General features: G+C 36.5%; 1 protein-coding gene across 1 annotated transcript in view; it reads right to left on the bottom strand.

Annotated features, from left to right (window-relative positions):
- LOC133559425 (AT-rich interactive domain-containing protein 5B-like) overlaps window positions 1–18,768 on the bottom strand; it is a 305,977-nt gene that overhangs the window by 64,843 nt on the left and 222,366 nt on the right. The window contains exons 5-6 of the mRNA XM_061911167.1: window positions 11,679–11,839; window positions 5,095–5,395 (exon numbers count right to left, since the gene is read on the bottom strand). Coding sequence (XP_061767151.1) covers window positions 5,095–5,395; window positions 11,679–11,839 — 462 coding nt within the window. The remainder of the gene's footprint in view (window positions 1–5,094; window positions 5,396–11,678; window positions 11,840–18,768) is intronic.

Below are 18,768 nucleotides of genomic sequence, written 5' to 3'. Positions count from 1 at the left end.
TGAATATGGGAAAATAAAACACTGTATTTTAATCACACAGTTAGAGAATCACTGCACTATGCCAGCCACCAACGCTACAAATATATTGTATAGTCTTGTGGGAAAAGTACTTTAATATTGTTTTTTAACACCTGCTTATTCTCAGTGGTGTCGTTGAAGCACTTCTATTCTCCCCACCTGTAATAAATAACAGCAACTGGGTTTCCGTGTGGTAAAAAAAATATACATATATACAGTGGGGCAAAAAAGTATTTAGTCAGCCACCGATTGTGCAAGTTCTCCCACTTAGAATGATGACAGAGGTCTGTAATTTTTATCATAGGTACATCCAATAATTCCCATTGTAGGAATTTTAAAGAATTTATTTGTAAATTATGTTGGAAAATAAGTATTTGGTCAACCATTCAAAGCTCTCACTGATGGAAGGAGGTTTTGGCTCAAAATCTCACGATACATGGGCCCATTCATTATTTCCTTAACATGGATCAATGGTCCTGTCCCCTTAGCACAGGGGTGTCAAACTCAAATAAAGAGTGGGCCAAAATTTTAAACTGAACAAAGCCGCGGGCCAAGGTTGAACAAATTAACCTTTTAATAGGGACCCAAAAAAGTTTTGCATTGAATATTGAACTTTTATAACTTTATAGTGACATGCTAAATCGAGTTTCAAATAATACTAATAATTTAAAAATAGCAATGGCAAATCAAATCAAATTTAAATAGAAATTGAATGCCTCTTTTCAATTTGCAGCCTTCTCAGGTAAATATCAAAATAAACTTTACCCACAGGCTAATAATACATTTTTATATTGTAGCGTCCAGGAAGAGGTAGTACTGCAAGGTGTTCTGTGTATTTGTTCTGTTGTGTTTATGTTGTGTTACAGTGCGGATATTCTTGTCATTCTCGTTTAGTGTTGGTTCACAGTGTGGCGCATATTTGTAACAGTCTTAAAGTTGTTTATACGGCCACCCTCCGTGTCACCTGTATGGCTGTTGACCAAGCTTGCATTGCATTAGCGTGTGTGTGTGTGTGTGTTTAAAAGCCACATATATCATGTGACTAGACCGGCACGCTCTTTCCACGTAGGAAAAGCAGACGTGACGAAAAGTTTTAGAGGACTCTTGAGGCAGTGCATTTAAGGCACGCCCCCAATATTGTTGTCCAGGTGGGAATCGGGAGAAATTTGGGAGAATGGTTGCCCCCTGTGATTTTCGTGGGGGGCACTGAAATTTGGGAGTCTCCTTGGAAAATCGGGTGGTGGGGGGTTTGCAAGTATGAGTATTAGCGGTGAAGGCGGTGTTACAGCGGGCCAGAGTTTGACACCCATGCCTTAGCAGAAAAACAGCCCCAAAGCATGATGTTTCCACCCCCATGCTTCACATTAGGTATGGTGTTCTTGGGATGCAATTCAGTATTCTTCTTCCTCCAAACATGACGAGTTGAGTTTATACCAAAAAGTTCTATTTTGGTTTCATCTGACCACATGACATTCTCCCAATCCTCTGCTGTATCATCCATGTATCCATTTTGGTATAAACCCAACTTGTCGTGTTTGGAGGAAGAAGAATACTGAGTTGCATCCCAGGAACACCAAACCTACTGTGAAGCATGGGGGTGGAAACATCATGCTTTGGGGCTGTTTTTCTGATAAGGGGACAGGACCATTGATCCGTGTTAAGGAAAGAATGAATGGGGCCATGTATCGTGAGATTTTGAACCAAAACCTCCTTCCATCAGTGAGAGCTTTGAATGGTTGCCCAAATACTTATTTTCCACTATAATTTACTAAATTAATTATTTAAAATTCCCACAATGTGAATTCCTGGATTTTTTTTCACATTCTGTCTCTCACAGTTGAAGTGTACCTATGATGAAAATTACAGACCTCTGTCATCATTTTAAGTGGGAGAACTTGCACAATCGGTGGCTGACTAAATACTTTTTTGCCCCACTGTATATATCGCGTTGCAGCTACAGCGAGACCCTAGCATGAACAAGAGCCGCTCTAAAAGAGCCGTGGTGAAAAATAATAACTTAAACATGCCCCGTCGTGGAGGTTCAACACGTTATTTGAAAGGTTTAGAGCGGGCGCTGTAAAGTACACATGCTTATTACAGACCTAAGGGGCCGAAGGGCCTCAGATCAGCGGCTCTGCTCTGACATGTTTAATGCATACAGCCCCGGGGGCCGCGTATAAATTCAATATGAAAGCAGGGCAGGCAGGAGAACAAATGGACTGTGTGTGTGTGTGTGTGTGTGTGTGTTAAAGCAGCAGAAATAAAATACAACATTAGCAGGGTCTTTTTTTCTTAAATGACACTCTGTCTTCTGTGTGAGTGTTTAATGACTGCACGGGTAAAACCAGGTGGGATAAAGCGCCCGTGTTGGGACTCAACGTGGGGTCCTTTTTAGGTAAATCACTGCGATGTGGGAAGGAGCCGGCTAACAGGGCGAAATCCGTCAGCCATCTGTTGCCGTGGTAAAAACCAACATCTTTATCGTCATTAGTGATGAGAATAAGACAATGAATTATGAATCATTTCATTTTTTTGGCGTGTTCGCTCGCTGCCAAGCAATGAAGTAGCATGTTTTTCTTTTTACCGGCAAATGAGAAAGCCAAAAAGCGTGCACGTTGACCTATTTAACACCAGATGACGGCGGCCGCAGCTCACCTTCACGCAGCAGTCTGCGGATAACGAGTTTAAAGCCAAATACAAAGTGTCGCTGTTCCATTCCCCGCACGTCTCCCGCCGCTCTTTTGAAACGCATTCTTTTGATGAATCTTTTTCGGGAGCGAATGCAAATGCCTTCTCCTCGCTGCCGGAATGAAAGCTGACAAAGAAGAGGAAAAAGCCCGCCAGGTCGCTCAAATGACAAGCAAAACAAGACGCACCTTGAAGGCGCCACGTCGTGACCTTTACGACGTTCACGTGTGCCACCTGTGCCCGACCTCCATCAAAGACGTGCGATGTTCTTGAGAGGACATACATAAAGAGACGGTTTCTTTGGGGCGACTTTTTTTTCCGTGACATTTAATGCTTTTAATGCACATCTTAAAACAGGGGTCCTTAGCCTTTTTGACAACAAGGCCCTTTTTTTCCACAAAAATAACACTGAATTAGTCATCTTAATCGTATTCAAAAATGTATATCTTACCTACTTAAAGTTTTCTTGTCAAATGATGTGTGTTAATGACCAATATTATTATCAAGGCTTCGGTCAGACTGATTACAAAATCAATACAAATCAAATATACTGCAAAAAAAGAGACTCATAAATAACTGACGAAAAAGATATTTACATACAAATATTTAGTGCTAAGATAAATAAAATAAATTAATAATATATTTGTTTCAATACAATTTAGGTGTACTGTAAATCATAACACAGTTTCACCACTTACATTTTTTTGCGCTTAAATCAATGATCCATGCTCATGTGTTTGATAGTCATTAATGCCACAAGTGGTGGAAAAGTGTATTACAATTAAGTACAAAACTTTAAATTTTTGGGCTTAAAAAAATTATTTATGCTCCTGTGTTAGCTATAGTCATTACTACCAAAAGTGGTGGAAAAATGTATTTCAATTAAGTACAAAACTATTATTTTTTGCGCTTAAAACAATGATTTATGCTCCTATGTTTGATAATAGTCGTTACTGCCACGCGTGGTGGAAAAGTGTATTATAATTAAGTACGAAATGTATTAATTTTTGCACTTAAAAAATTATTTATGCTCCTGTGTTTGATATAGTCATCACTGCCACAAGTGGTGGAAAAGTGTATTACAACTAAGTACAAAACTTATTAATTTTTGCGCTTAAAACAAGGATTTATGCTCCTGTGTTTGATATAGTCATTACAGCAACAAGTGGTGGAAAAGTTTATTAAAATTAAGTACGAAACGTGTTAATTTTTGCGCTTTAAAAAATTATTATGCTCCAGTGTTTGATATAGTCATTACTGCCACAAGTGGTGGAAAAGTGTATTACAATTAAGTACAAAACGTGTTAATTTTTTCGCTTTAAAACAATGATTTATGCTCCTGTGTTTGATATAGTCATTACTGCCACAAGTGGTGGAAAAGTGTATAACAATTAAGTACAAAACTTATTAATTTTTGCGCTTAAAACAAGGATTTATGCTCCTGTGTTTGATATAGTCATTAGCGCCTTGCATGGCAGCTCCCTCCATCAGTGTGTGGATGTGTATGTGAATTGGTAAATGTGGAAGTAGTGTCAAAGTGCTTTGAGTACCTTGAAGGTAGAAAAGCGCTATACAAGTACAACCCATTTATCATTTATTTATTTTACTGCCACAAGTGGTGGAAAAGTGTACAACAATTAAGTACAAAACTTATTAATTTTTGCGCTTAAAACAAGGATTTATATTCCTGTGTTTGATATAGTCATTACTGCCACAAGTGGTGGAAAAGTTTGTTACAATTAAGTACGAAACATGTTAATTTTTGCGCTTCAAAAAATCATTTATGCTCCAGTGTTTGATGTAGTCATTACTACCACAATTGGTGAAAAAGTGTATTACAATTAAGTACGAAACTTCATACAAACAAATATTTTTGATGGCCCCCTATGGTTAAGAAAATTATCTTAAAATACAGCCTGAAGTTCTGTTAACACACAGCTGTAAGTTGTTTATTTAGTTTTTCTTTAGCCAAAAGGCTAACATAAAACGATGTTGAAGTTAATTCACTTCAATTTATTTTTTTTAGATCATTATAGTGGTATAAAACCCGTAAATACTCCTGTGTAAGAATTTCAATGACATAGTAGTCAACTGAATGAAACAGACAATGGGGAGGAGGAGAATGTTTTCTTCTTCCTCAGGCATAACAGCAAAACATTAAGAAGCAATTAAGAAGTCCCACTTTTGAATAGGGATTAATCATGATTAATTACAGTAAAATCACTTGCATAATTCAAATATGTGAAAGAAAAATCACGACAATATTTCAACACAAATGCTATTGTCAGAATGTCATACAGGAAGAGTTTTAAAAATGTTTGACTTGAATGCACTACTTGGATTTTCTCAAACTTAAAATTTGACAACACAATTTGGAAGCGAACTCACTCTGTTTGAAGCCCAGGAAGGGGATTCTCTCGATGGGCGTGTCCCTCTCCTTCATGTACTTGTAGAGTTCCACGAGGAAGGCCTGTTCGTCCTCTCGGCTCTCTGACGATAACGACGAAGACGACAACGACGAAGACGACAACTCGTCCTCCTCTCTGTCCTCCTCCTTCTCTCTCCTCTCCTCCGCCTCCTTCCCTCGCTCCTTCTCCTCGGGCTGCGTCTTCTTACCGAGGCCGCCGGCTCTGTGTTTGGCGGTGGAGCCAATCTTGCCGTTGTGTAGCGCTTTACAGCTTGCTTTGGCCTGTGAGGGGAGGACATCAAAAACTGAAACTTCTGTTTCATCTTTCATGTGTGGGTCGGAGCCCAAAGAAGTATGCAGGCGGGCCTAGGGGGGTGCGGGAGGGGTAACCTCTCATTGATTCCCAATGAAGCGGCTCCTCTTGTCATTGCAGATTAGGCGCAGATTAGCTGGACTCTCGCTTCAAGACAGAATTGCTAATATTGATTTAGCTGTCCAAGCTCATTGGGATAACAGCTGCGGAAAAAAGTCTTTTTTCAGGGCGGCTGTTTGCTCGAGTCGGAATATTACAACACACTGGTAGTGGGAAACACTGAACTATGCTGTAAATACCAAGGATCCCAGCAAAGTAAACAAAAATAGAGGAATTGAGAAATAATAGCTGGCGCACAAAGGTGCACCTTGAAGTTGAAGAGATGTTGTGGAAGACATTTCCTACATAGCAATTTTGTAAAAATGCAAGAAAACTTCCCAATGGTTTTTATCTAAGACAGTGGTTCTCAACCTTTTTTCAGTGATGTACCCCTTGTAAACATTTTTTTAATTCAAGTACCCCCTAATCAGAGCAAAGCATTTTTGGTGTAAAATGAAACATAAAGAAGTAAAATACAGCACTATGTCATCAGTTTCTGATTTATTAAATTGTATAACAGTGCAAAATATTGCTCATTTGTAGTGGTCTTTCTTGAACTATTTGGAAAAAAAGATATAAAAATAACTAAAAATGTGTTGAAAAACAAACAAGTGATTCAATTAATAATAAAGATTTCTACATATAGAAGTAATCATCAACTTAAAGTGCCATCTTTGGGGATTCTAATAGAGATCCATCTGGATTCATCAACTTTATTCTAAACATTTCTTCACCAAAAAAAAATATTTAACATCAATATTTATGGAACATGTGCACAAAAAAATCTATCTGTCAACACTGAATATTGCATTGTTGCATTTCTTTTCACAGTTTATGAACTTACATTCATATTTAGTTGAAGTATTATTCAATGAATATATTTATAAAGGATTTTTGAATTGTTGCTATTTTTAGAATATTTAAAAAAAATCTCACGTACCCCTTGGCATACCTTCAAGTACCCCGAGGGGTACGCGTACCCCCATTTGAGAACCACTGATCTAAGAGATCCCATTGCAAAAACTAGTGGTGGTCAAGCTGTGTTTTACAGCAAGCAGCGTGCAAACTCCATCCATCCATCCATTTTCTACCATTTATTCTCTTCGGGGTTGCGGGGGGCGCTGGGGCCTATCTCAGCTACATTCGGGCGGAAGGCGGTTTACACCCTGGACAAGTCACCACCTCATCGCCAGGCCAACACATATAGACAGACAACATTCACACTCACATTCACACATTAGGGCCAATTTAGTGTTGCCAATCAACCTATCCCCAGGTGCATGTCGTTGAAGGTGGGAGGAAGCCGGAGTAGCCGGAGGGAACCCACGCAGTCACAGGGAGAACATGAAAACTCCACACAGAAAGATCCCAAGCGCAGGATCGAACCCGGGTCTTTTGTATTGTGAGGCAGATGCACTAACCCCTCCCCTACCGTGCTGCCTAGCGAGCAAACTTTCTGACTACAAAAGAGGCTTCAAAATCTTCCTGCAAAAAGCAAATACTAGCAAAAAAATCAAACAATGCAATTGAATCGCGTTACAACATATCAACTATTGTGCTCCAGACTCCATTCTACACGACAAAAAAGAAGAAAACTCTGAAAAGCACAGAGTTCTACAACTTATAAAGTAAAAAAAAAAGTCAAAGTACCAATGATTGTCACACACATACTAGATGTGGCGAAATTATTCTCTGCATTTGACCCATCACCCTTGATCACCCCTGGGAGGTGAGGGGAGCAGTGGGCAGCAGCGGTGCCACGCCCGGGAATCATGTATGGTGATTTAACCCCCAATTCCAACCCCTTAATGCTGAGTGCCAAGCAGGGAGGTAATGGGTCCCATTTTTATTGTCTTTGGTATGACTCGGCCGGGATTTGAAGTGACGACATACCAATCTCAGGGCGGACACTCAATCCACTAGGCCAGTGGTTCTCAAATGGGGGTACGCGTACCCCTGGGGCTACTTGAAGGTATGCCAAGGGGTACGTGAGTTTTTTTTAAATATTCTAAAAATAGCAACAATTTCAAAATCCTTTATAAAAATATATATTGAATAATACTTCAACAAAATATGAATGTAAGTTCATAAATTGTGGAAAAAAATGCAACAATGCAATATTCAGTGTTGACCGCACGATTTTTTGTGGACATGTTCCATAATGTTCCATAAATATTGATGTTAAAGACTTCTTTTTTTGTGAATAAATGTTTAGAATTAGGTTCATGAATCCAGATGGATCTCTATTACAATCCCCAAAGAGGGCACTTTAAGTTGATGATTACTTCTATGTGTAGAAATCTTTATTTATAATTGAATCACTTGTTTATTTTCCAACAAGTTTTTAGTTATTTTTCTATAATTTTTTCCAAATAGTTCAAGAAAGACCCCTACAAATGAGCAATATTTTGCATTCTTATACAATATAATAAATCAGAAACTGATGACATAGTGCTGTATTTTACTTCTTTATCTCTTTTTTACAACCAAAAACGCTTTGCTCTGATTATGGGGTACTTGAATTAAAAAAAATTTCACAGAGTGTACATCACTGAAAAAAGGTTGAGAACCACTGCACTAGGCCACTTAGTAGGTTATTTGTGTGTGGCTGGTTCAAGGAAATGAGTATCAAGACTGCATGGTTTTTACTCGGGAAAGGTTCCATTTCATGATTTCACTTCGCGTTTACAGCCGTGTTTGTTGTTGTTGCATGCACCGTTTACAATGAGCGTGTTTATCCCTGTCTTTACCAAAATAAAGCTTCATTTATGATTGCTGCCTCTTTTAAAAACTTAGTGTGGAGGTCTTGCACCTCTAAGTTCTTCGGACCACCAAGGACGGACATGAAAATGTCATAAATAAACTTGTCTCTCTTATGCTTTTCAGCAATTGCCTCTTGTGACCGTCTCGCTCTTCGCTCGTGTTCGGGTTTTCTCTCTCTCATCAACTCCAACTCCGACTTCTCCCACACTTCCTTCCCGGCAGCTGCCCTTTTATAGAGTGACAGGTGATCAGACAAACGCGCCCAGGTGGGCCATCTACGCACCTGTCACCGATCTCGGAGCCGGCATACCCCGCCTCGCTGCAGGTCCCCAGGCCACGCCTCCTCACACTTAGGTTTTGCTCACATTTGATTTAATTTATTTAGACTCGCCGAGTTGGGGCTTTTCGAAACACCAATAGCAAAAATGTGTTTAAGAAATACAAATAATGTCAAGATAATACTTAAAAAGGAAAATGAACGTTTAAAGTATATCAAACGAGCCTTTAACAAAGTGGTCATTGCAAACTTGTGCATTATTCGACTCTGCACACTTGGACTGGAGTGTGTGCTACTTTTTCTTGTCGTCGTTTCATAAAATCTTGCACTCTTTCGCCCTTCTTGATTACCTCTTGAGGAACTCTGAAGAAACAATTAGCGTTTTCGCAATTTGAACTAAAACAATGCAAACAAAGAGCATTTTTCTTGGAGAAACAGACGCTGGCTTGACCACCCCGTATATTCAATGAGGCAGATGTGGCCAGGGTTTCCCACACATTCATTTATTTGTGGCGGCCCGCCACTAAAGAATTATGGCCGCCACAAATAAAAATGTAAAAAAAAAAATAATAATAAAAAAAGATGTATATATATATATATATATATATATATGTATATATATGTATATATATATATATATATACACATATATATATATATATATATATATATATTTTTTTTTTATTTATTTTTTTATTTTTTTTTCTCTGCTTTTGACTCACTCGACCGCTCACAAAAGCAATGGGACTCTGTCTGTGAATGGAGCTTGTAGTTACATATTATATAAATATGTAAATATTATATAAATATGTATATAAATATGTACATAAAGTGTTGTAATTATATTCCAACTCCGCGTTCTTCTTTTCATCGCCCCCCACCCTCTCCACACCACCACAAATAGATGCCTGACCTGTGGGAAACACTGTGTGGCGTTATGTGAATCCAAGCAATAGTCCGCTGGCAGGCCTAATATACTGATAAAGATGCAACTTCGATGCTCCAAGTATCTTGTCGTGAAGCAGTCAGAGTCCGTGCTTTGTAATTTTGTGGGGATGAGTTGGCTAACAGTCTTATACAGATTGGGAATGGCTGTTTCGACCTGACAAGCAGCAAAATTCCACATTCTCCACCACTGAAAGCGGATGATCACCCAAACTATGAATTGGATTAGTTTACCGCAAATGCTGACTCCACATCTGGATTCTCGCAAATTTTTTTATTTCCTCTAGAATTATTTTGTCAGTGTTTGTTGATTTTTGTCTCGCCTCGTTAGCTGTGCCGCAGTGCAAAACAAGCAATACAGGTTGCTTGTATTTTTAACGTCCTACAAGTGTTCCTTCCCTCAAAACAGGGATATTGCAAAGTTTGCATGTTGCCCTGTGACTTGTTGGCTGCTCGATTTTGCAATATTGCGACACCGCCGTCATTATGTTTGTTTTGGTAACGCAGTCCTCAATTGCTGCATTGGTCTTCCATTTCCGGGAAAAAGAAGAAAAGAAACAGTAATTTCCATGTAGCAACATTAGCATGCTAACGGACTTATTGGTTTGTCTGCGCTTTATTTAGGTCGTACACCCAAGGTTCCTTACAAAATATATATTAGTATGGTATCGCAGATTTAGTTATAAGTACCGTATTTTCCTGACCAAAGGGCGCACTGATTATAAGGCTCACTGCCAATGAGCCCGTGTATTCATGTCTATTTTCATACAAAGAGCGCACCGGATTGATTGTAAGGCGTATTAAAGGGGTCATATTATTAATTTTTTTTTCTAAATTGAAAACACTTCCTTGTGGTCTACAGAACATGTAATGGTGTTTTTTTGGTCAAAATGTTGCATAGATTATATTTTACAGATCATCTTCAATCCGCTTTCTGACAGTCGCTTCAGGATGCGCCGTTTTGTGGGAGGTCTTATTTACGTGGCTCATCGTCAACAGCGTCTTTTCTATGTCATTTCCTCGTTGTAGCGGTGTAGCGTGCAAGGAGGGAGTGGAAGACGTGTCAAAAAGATGGAGCTAACTGATTTAATGACATTCAGACTTTGCTTAAATCAATACCGGAGCAGCATCTCCTCATCCATGGCTCACTAATGCAATAACAACACCGGAAATGTGTCCCGTGAAAAATCGTCCCACCGGAACTCTAAAATAACTAAAGTTCCTTGGGTGAATAATGTAAACACACTACATCGGTATGTTTTAGCGATTTCATGGTGAGTTTACTGACAGATATAAGGAAGAACTTTACACTACTTCATATTAGAAATTGCAACAGCGGAGGATGAATGTCCCATAACAGGAAGATAGAGAAAAAGAAGATTATCGACTACGGCATCGGCACGGACCACAATTGTGGCCAAGCGCAAATTTTCTGGACTTATGCAGATCCCAAATACAGATCAGCAGGTACCAGAAGATAAGAAAAGTCGTTTTTGCATAATATTGCTAAACAAAATGCCAGATAATATGTGAAGCACAGTACAAGCGGTGCGGCTTCATACCAAAGTCGGACTAAGACATTTTGATGGATTTTATCGAGCGCCCTGTGTCCTGTTCTATATTTTTAATGGAACATACTAAACTTTGGTGTTGTTTACTTGAGTCATATTGCAGTCCACACATATCTCTTATGTGTGACTGCCATTATATTGCAGTCTACACATATCTCTTATGTGTGACTGCAATCTACTGCTCACACTTATTATTACACCATGTACCAAATAATATAGCTTTGAGGTCAGTAAGCACAACCAAAATTATTCCGTACATTAGGCGCACTGTCGAGAAAATTAACAGATTTTAAGTGCACCTTTTAGTCTGAAAAATACAATATTCTCAGATACCCATAACTCTAAATATTGCCATATTTGCATCTGAATATCCCTATATATCAATATGTGATTCTATGACAAACCACTATTGCCCGTGTACCACGACAATTGAAAATCGCTGGGCTAAAATAATAGCGGAATTCCGCTAAATAGAGGAGATCTGGGAACCCTGAAATAAGGACTCTTTCTGTCAAATAAGCTCAAACATGATCCATTTTGAAACACATCTATCAATGTTGTTGTTCTCCATCAACATCTGAGTCAACTTTTACCCACCTTTGAACTTTTGCTGTCCAGGCTGATGGCGACCTGCGCCGCCGCCGCTGCCGTTGTTGTTGTCGACCCCTGGTTTGTCCCTGATGACCCTTGACCCTGAGAGTCCCTCCGTTGCGAGAAGGACAGCTTCTTCTTCCGAGGCCTCCCCTTTAAGTTAGGAGCTAAGGGCAGAACAAGGGCGGCGTTAATAGCAGCAGTAGCCAAGTTATTTATTTATTTTTTATTTTTTAAATGCTGCAGGGCGCCTCTTACAGTCTTGTGGGAATATTATTTTTTGTTTTGGCTTCTAACGAGTTTTTGCAACCATGTCCTCTGCCGTGAGAGGCAGAAGCAGTGTGTTATTATTGCATCACCATATTATTTTTTCTGCAACTGTGATAAACTGTGCTAAATCTACATTTTACAAATGTAACTACGATGATAACTGCTCATCGGTGTCCAACCTGGACTGCCAATGTTACACAAATACTGCAAAAGTAGCAAGTAGGCACGTGTCGCCATGGCAACAAGAATGTTGTTGTTTTCTTTATTATGATGTATGAGGATAATATGACAACTGAAAGTATCTGATCTACATTATTTGATTTTTATAATAATAACAATATATTTTATTTGTATTTCACTTTACATTTGAACAGCAAATCTCAGTGCCACAGAGAAAAAGAAACATTTTTAGCATAAAAAAAACTGAAAAAAACAATATTAAAAAAATAGCTATATGCTATTTTAAAGAAAGATTTTTATCTTTGCATTTGAATTAAAATATTTTTTATGATTTTTGAAAAATATTTTTAATTTGAGTTATGATTTTTAATTTTTTTATTTTACCTTTAAATTTTCTGGTACAAATTATAAATAAACTTGCCCTGATATATCAGGATAATATGACAACTGACAGTATCTGATCTACATTATTAGATTTTTATAATAATATTAATAATAATAATACTAATAATATATCTTATTTTGTATTTCACTTTACATTTGAAAAACCAATCTCAGTGCAACAGAGAAAAATAAACATTTTTAGCATTAAACAAGACAGTAAAAAAACAATAAAAAAAAAATTTGCTATATACTTTTTTAAATATTTTTTTTTATCTTTTCATTTGAATTAAAACAGTTTTTATGATTTTTAATTTTTTTTTTGAAATTTGATTTATGATTTTTAATATTTTTATTTTACCATTAGATTTTCTGTACAAATTATAAATAAACTTGCGTTAATATATCAGGATAATATGACAACTGACAGTATTTGATCTACATTATTAGATTTGTATAGTAATAATAATAATAATAATAATATTAAAAATATATTTTATTTTGTATTTCACTTTACATTTGAAAAACAAATCTCAGTGCAACAGACAAAAAGAAACATTTTCAGCATTAAAACAAGACAGTAAAAAACAATATTAAAAAATTAGCTATATGCTTTTTTAAAGAAAGATTTTATCTTTTCATTTGAATTAAAACAATTTTTATGATTTTTAAAATATTTTTAATTTGAATTATGATTTAAATTTTTTTCATTTTACCTTTAAATTTTCTGTACAAATTATAAATAAACTTGCCTTGATATATCAGGATAATATGACAACTGACAGTATCTGATCTACATTATTAGATTTTTATAATAATAATAATAATAATAATATTTTTTATTTCGTATTTCACTTTACATTTGAACAACAAATCTCAGTGCCTCAGAGAAAAACAAACATTATAGCATTAAAACAAGTAAAAAACAATACTTAAAAATGAGCTATACACTTTTTTAAAGAAAGGTTTTTACCTTTTCATTTGAATTAACAGGGTTTTTATGATGATTTTATTTTATAATTTTAATTTGAATTATGATTTTTTTTATTTTAATTTTAAATTCTCTTTACAAATTATAAATAAACTTGCTTTGATGTATCAGGATAATATGACAACTGACAGTATAGGATCTACATTATTAGATCTTTATAATAATAATAATAAAAATATTAATAATAATAATAGATTTTATTTGTATTTCACTTTACATTTGAACAACAAATCTCAGTGCCACGGAGAAAAAAAAAGAACATTATAGCATTAAAACAAGACAGTAACAAACAATATTGAAACATTTTCTATAGGCTTTTTTAAAGAATGATTTTTACCTTTTCATTTTAATTAAATTTATTTTAATGATGATTATATTTTATATTTTTTATTTAAATTATGATGTTTTATTTTTTAATTTTACCTTTAAATGTTCTGTACAAATTAGAAATAAACTTGCCTTGCCTTTAATACAAGCCATTGCGCCACCCTATTCTTTGCTTGAGGTGAAATTAGAAAGTACAAGAATTACACATAATGACTTTAAATCTGATGTTTTATATTTGGGAGGGAATATTTTCGCCCACAAGATCGATCAAAGTACTTTTATGGAATAAAACAAAGTAAAATATGTCATAAAATAAGATTAATGGTCACTAGCAGTCATGGAACAGTGGAAATTGCAATGAAACGTTTCCGGATGCTTCTACAGTTTGCTGGAAACATTACGCCCCATGGCAACTGATGACGGAAAAACATGTGTGTGGCAAAAAATACACAACTTGTAACGTGAAAAGTGTTCAGTGACCTAACCACTAATGTAAGTGATCCAGGGTCACCATGGCAACAAGAGAGTTGCTATTTGCCTTTACAAGCCAGTGCACTGATTTGAAGGTATTATACGTACAAGGATTACATATAATGGGTTTAAATTTGTTTTTTATTATTCCGACACAAAAATGCTTGATTGAAGTATTTTCTATGGATAGAAGAACAGTGCCTGATAACAATATCAGACACTTTCATGGGACAAATAACAGATAACCTTTACTTATTCCTAGTCCTTGTGGACATCCTGAATTGTTAAACACAAGTGTGATTGTTCAATGTTCTGTACTTAAAAATGTATTATCCAAATAAAAACATTTGATTGATAAAAAATGTAAAATATTCAATACAACTAATTAAAAAATGTCCATTAATATTACACAATTACCCAATTTAGATTATATGGGAATATTCTGCAAGTTGAAACAACAACATAAAAACAATACTGTTAAGAAAAAGACAGGCAACTTTAAAGTGGGGCCCAGGCTGGTCAAACAATATTAAAACACTATATAGTAGAGGTGCACAAAAAAATCACTTCACATACGAATCACAATTATTATTCATCAGGATTCTATATGGCTTCATAAGTTTGAAAAATCGATTTAACAAAAAAAATATGGGACAAGCAGTAGAAAATGGATGGAATGGATGGCTTATATATATATATATATGTGTATATATATATATATATATATATATATATATATATATATATACATATACACACACACACATATATATAATGTTTTTATTTGATAAAAATCGATTTTTAAAAATAGTTTTTTTAGGCCATTTCCATACAACCAGAAGGAGTTTTTCCAATCTGCAAACTGTTTTGAAAAAGTTATATTATAATTATTATACCAAATAATACATTGCGAGAATTGGTTTTTAACGAGAATTGTGTTGAATCGAGAATCAATCCTGAATCAAATTATCACCCCAGGAATCGGAATTGGATCGAATTGTTAGGTGCCCAAAGATTTACACCCCTACTGAAAGTAGGAAAAGTGGTTAATTGGGGGTGGCCATGGCAACAGGAGAGATACTACACTAACAAAGAAATGTATGATACTATTCCTAACCGTCCTGTAAGCTCTGTGTTTCTGTTTTTGTCTCCTCTGGCAAAACTTTTCGTTTCTTTGGCTGTTTTGGAGCTTCAGCCATGACATCAGTAACTTCACCTAGGCGTTCTTCTTCTTCTTCTTTTAGTTTTCTGGCGACACTCAGGCGTTCGCATCGCCTTCCGTCATTTTAACTAAGGTGGAGTGACGTCTGCCGTAAAGCATGTCAGCATATTTGCAGATTTTTGTGAGGCAAGGTTCCTCCCACCCTTCTCAAAGTCACTAAGTGCCAGTAAAAGCGATACAGACCCTCTCAGGCAATAACAGAAGTGTCATTCAACTAGTTGTAAGTCAATGAATCATTCCAGAAGTTCTGAAAATATTTTATGAGGTTAAAAAGTTACTTAGTGCTGCTTTAATGTCTCTTATTTTCATGTTAGCATTCAAACTTGCGAGGACTAGCTTGCTTTTACGGTAAATGAACAGCGTCAGTGAGTTTATCAAAGTGTTATTAACCACAGTTTGACGATAATGTTAATTTAAAATGGTAATGCTAACCGTGGGAAATTTTACCACGGTTTATCATTACATCCCTATTCAGTTATTACATACAGTTGCTTTATTTGAGGTGAAAGCAAGCTGCATTTGTGGTGAGATATTTTGGGGGATATTTTTTTTTTTTTACGACAAATCCTCCTACAATCCATATCCTGCGGCCATCTCTATAGAGCAGTGTTTTTCAACCTTTTCTGAGCCAAGGCACATTTTTTCATTGAAAAAATCCCAAGGCACACCGCAAGCAGAAAACATAAAAAAATTAAACTCAGCAGCCAGTATTGTTGTTCTCGCAATTGTTGGATATGAATTCAAACCACAACAACCTATACATCACTATAACTATTGTCTCAAAGTAGGTGTATTGTCACCACCTGTCACATTACGCTGTGACTTATTTGGAGTTTTTTGGTGTTTTCCTGTGTGTCGTGTTTTAGTTCTTGTTTTGCGTTCCTATTTTGGTGTTGATTGTCATGTAAGGGTGTACTTTGTGGACGCTGTCTGCTCCCCACGCTGTAAGTCTTTGCTGTTGTCCAGCATTCTGTTTTTGTTGAGTTTGCAGCCAGTCCAGTTTCAGTTTTGTATAGCCATCCGTAAGCTTCAATGCCTTTTCTGAGCGGCACTCGCCTTTTGTTTATTTTTGGTTTAAGCGTTAGATACCTTTTTACCTGCACGCTGCCTACCGCATATTGTAATCATGACATCTACAAAGCAATTAGCTACCTGCTGCCACCTACTGATATGCCAAGCTTTAGACCAGGGGTCACCAACGCGGTGCCCGCGGGCACCAGGTAGCCCGTAAGGACCAGATGAGTCGCCCACTGGCCTGTTCTAAAAATAGCTCAAATAGCAGCACTTACCAGTGAGCTGCCTCTATTCTTTAAATTGTATTTAATTACTAGCAAGCTGGTCTCGCTTTGCTCGACATTTTTAATTCCAAGAGGGACAAAACTCAAATACAATTTGAAAATCTAAGAAAATATTTTAAAGACTTGGTCTTCACTTGTTTAAATAAATTCATTAATTTTTGTACTTTGCTTCTTATAACTTTCAGAAAGACAATTTTAGAGAAAAAAAACAACTTTAAAAATGACTTTAGGTTTTTTAAACACATATAGCCTTTTATCTTTTAAATTCCTTCCTCTTCTTTCCTGACAATTTAAAATTTAAAGCTCACCAGGCTTCACCAAACTTTTGGTGCCTTGTTGAGACAGAAAAGTACAGTGTTGTATGCGCAGCAGCTATGAAGGTTGCAAGCCTGTTCGGTTCAACTTATCTTTGTGAATCAGCCTTTTCTGACATGAACTTCATCAAGAACAAACACAGAACACACTTCACTGATGCACATCTGTAAGACTCACTCAGAGTTGCAGTGTCAAGTTACACACCAGAGTACAACACGCTAGTTAACAGCATGCAATGCCAGGCTTCCCACTAACTGATAAAGATAACAGATTTGGTGTCTAGTTCAAAGTGTGTCATGATTTACTAAAAAATTTGAGAGTTGACTTTTGTATCTTACATGAGTTATTATTTGTACAAACATGGTGCAAAGTAATTCATGATTTGTTAAAAAATGTTAGTGGCTAGCTAGTTAAAATGGGATATTGTGATTTCACAAGAGTGTCTTAGAAGTGATCACTTGAAAATGTTCAATTTGAAAAATGTGCACTTTGAGAAAATATAAAAATAAAGTGTTGCATATTGATATTTATCTGTTTCTATATATATTTATTGTGAGAAATCATTAAGATGATCAGTGTTTCCACAAAGATAAATATAATTAATTATCAATAATAAAATATAGTTAAGGTGTGGCGCAGTGGAAGAGTGGTCGTGCGCAACCCGAGGGTCCCTGGTACAATCCCCACCTAGTACCAACTTCGTCACGTCCGTTGTGTCCTGAGCAAGACACTTCACCCTTGCTCCTGATGGGTGCTGGTTAGCGCCTTGCATGGCAGCTCCCTCCATCAGTGTGTGAATGTGTGTGTGAATGGGTAAATGTGGAAGTAATGTCAAAGCGCTTTGAGTACCTTGAAGGTAGAAAAGCGCTATACAAGTACAACCCATTTATCATTTATTTAAAGGTAAATTGAGCAAATTGGCTATTTCTGGCAATTTATTTAAGTGTGTATCAAACTGGTAGCCCTTCGCATTAATCAGTACCCAAGAAGTAGCTCTTGGTTTCAAAAAGGTTAGTGACCCCTGCTTTAGAAGGTACAGACACTCAACAACGAAACATTAATTGCAGAGTATAATTACTGGTTTGCATAAAATATTTATAACCCAATTAGGTGAAAAAACATAATGTTCCACGGCACACCAAACAATAGCTCACGGTACACTAGTGTGCCGCGACACAGTGGTTGAAAAACACAGCTATAGAGCAGTGGTTCTCAACCTTTTTTCAGTGACGTACCCCCTGTAAACATTTTTTTAATTCAAGTACCCCCTAATCAGAGCAAAAATACAGCACTATGTCATCAGTTTCTGATTTATTAATTTGTATAACAGTGCAAAATATTGCTCATTTGTAGTGGTCTTTCTTGAACTATTTGGAAAAAAATATATAAAAATAACTAAAAACTTGTTGGAAAATAAACAAGTGATTCAATTATAAACAAGCAGCGTTGGTCGGGTCCGCCTTTGGCTGCTGTCCCTGCGACTCAAGCCCAGGTCTTAGTCAGACCTACATAAAGATTTTTGTTTCATGTCTCTACGACATTCCTAACAGAAGTTACAAGCAGTTTTGTCTGTGTTTTTTCCTAGGGGGCGCTACAGCGCAATTTTGAATTTTGGGGGTTGTTTTTTTCATTAGATCGCAA

This window comes from Nerophis ophidion, linkage group LG09, assembly GCF_033978795.1.
Source record: "Nerophis ophidion isolate RoL-2023_Sa linkage group LG09, RoL_Noph_v1.0, whole genome shotgun sequence".
NCBI classification, from domain to species: Eukaryota; Metazoa; Chordata; class Actinopteri; order Syngnathiformes; family Syngnathidae; genus Nerophis; species Nerophis ophidion.
Note: the sequence above shows the minus strand (reverse complement) of the source record. Positions and strands in the feature narration are given on the sequence as shown.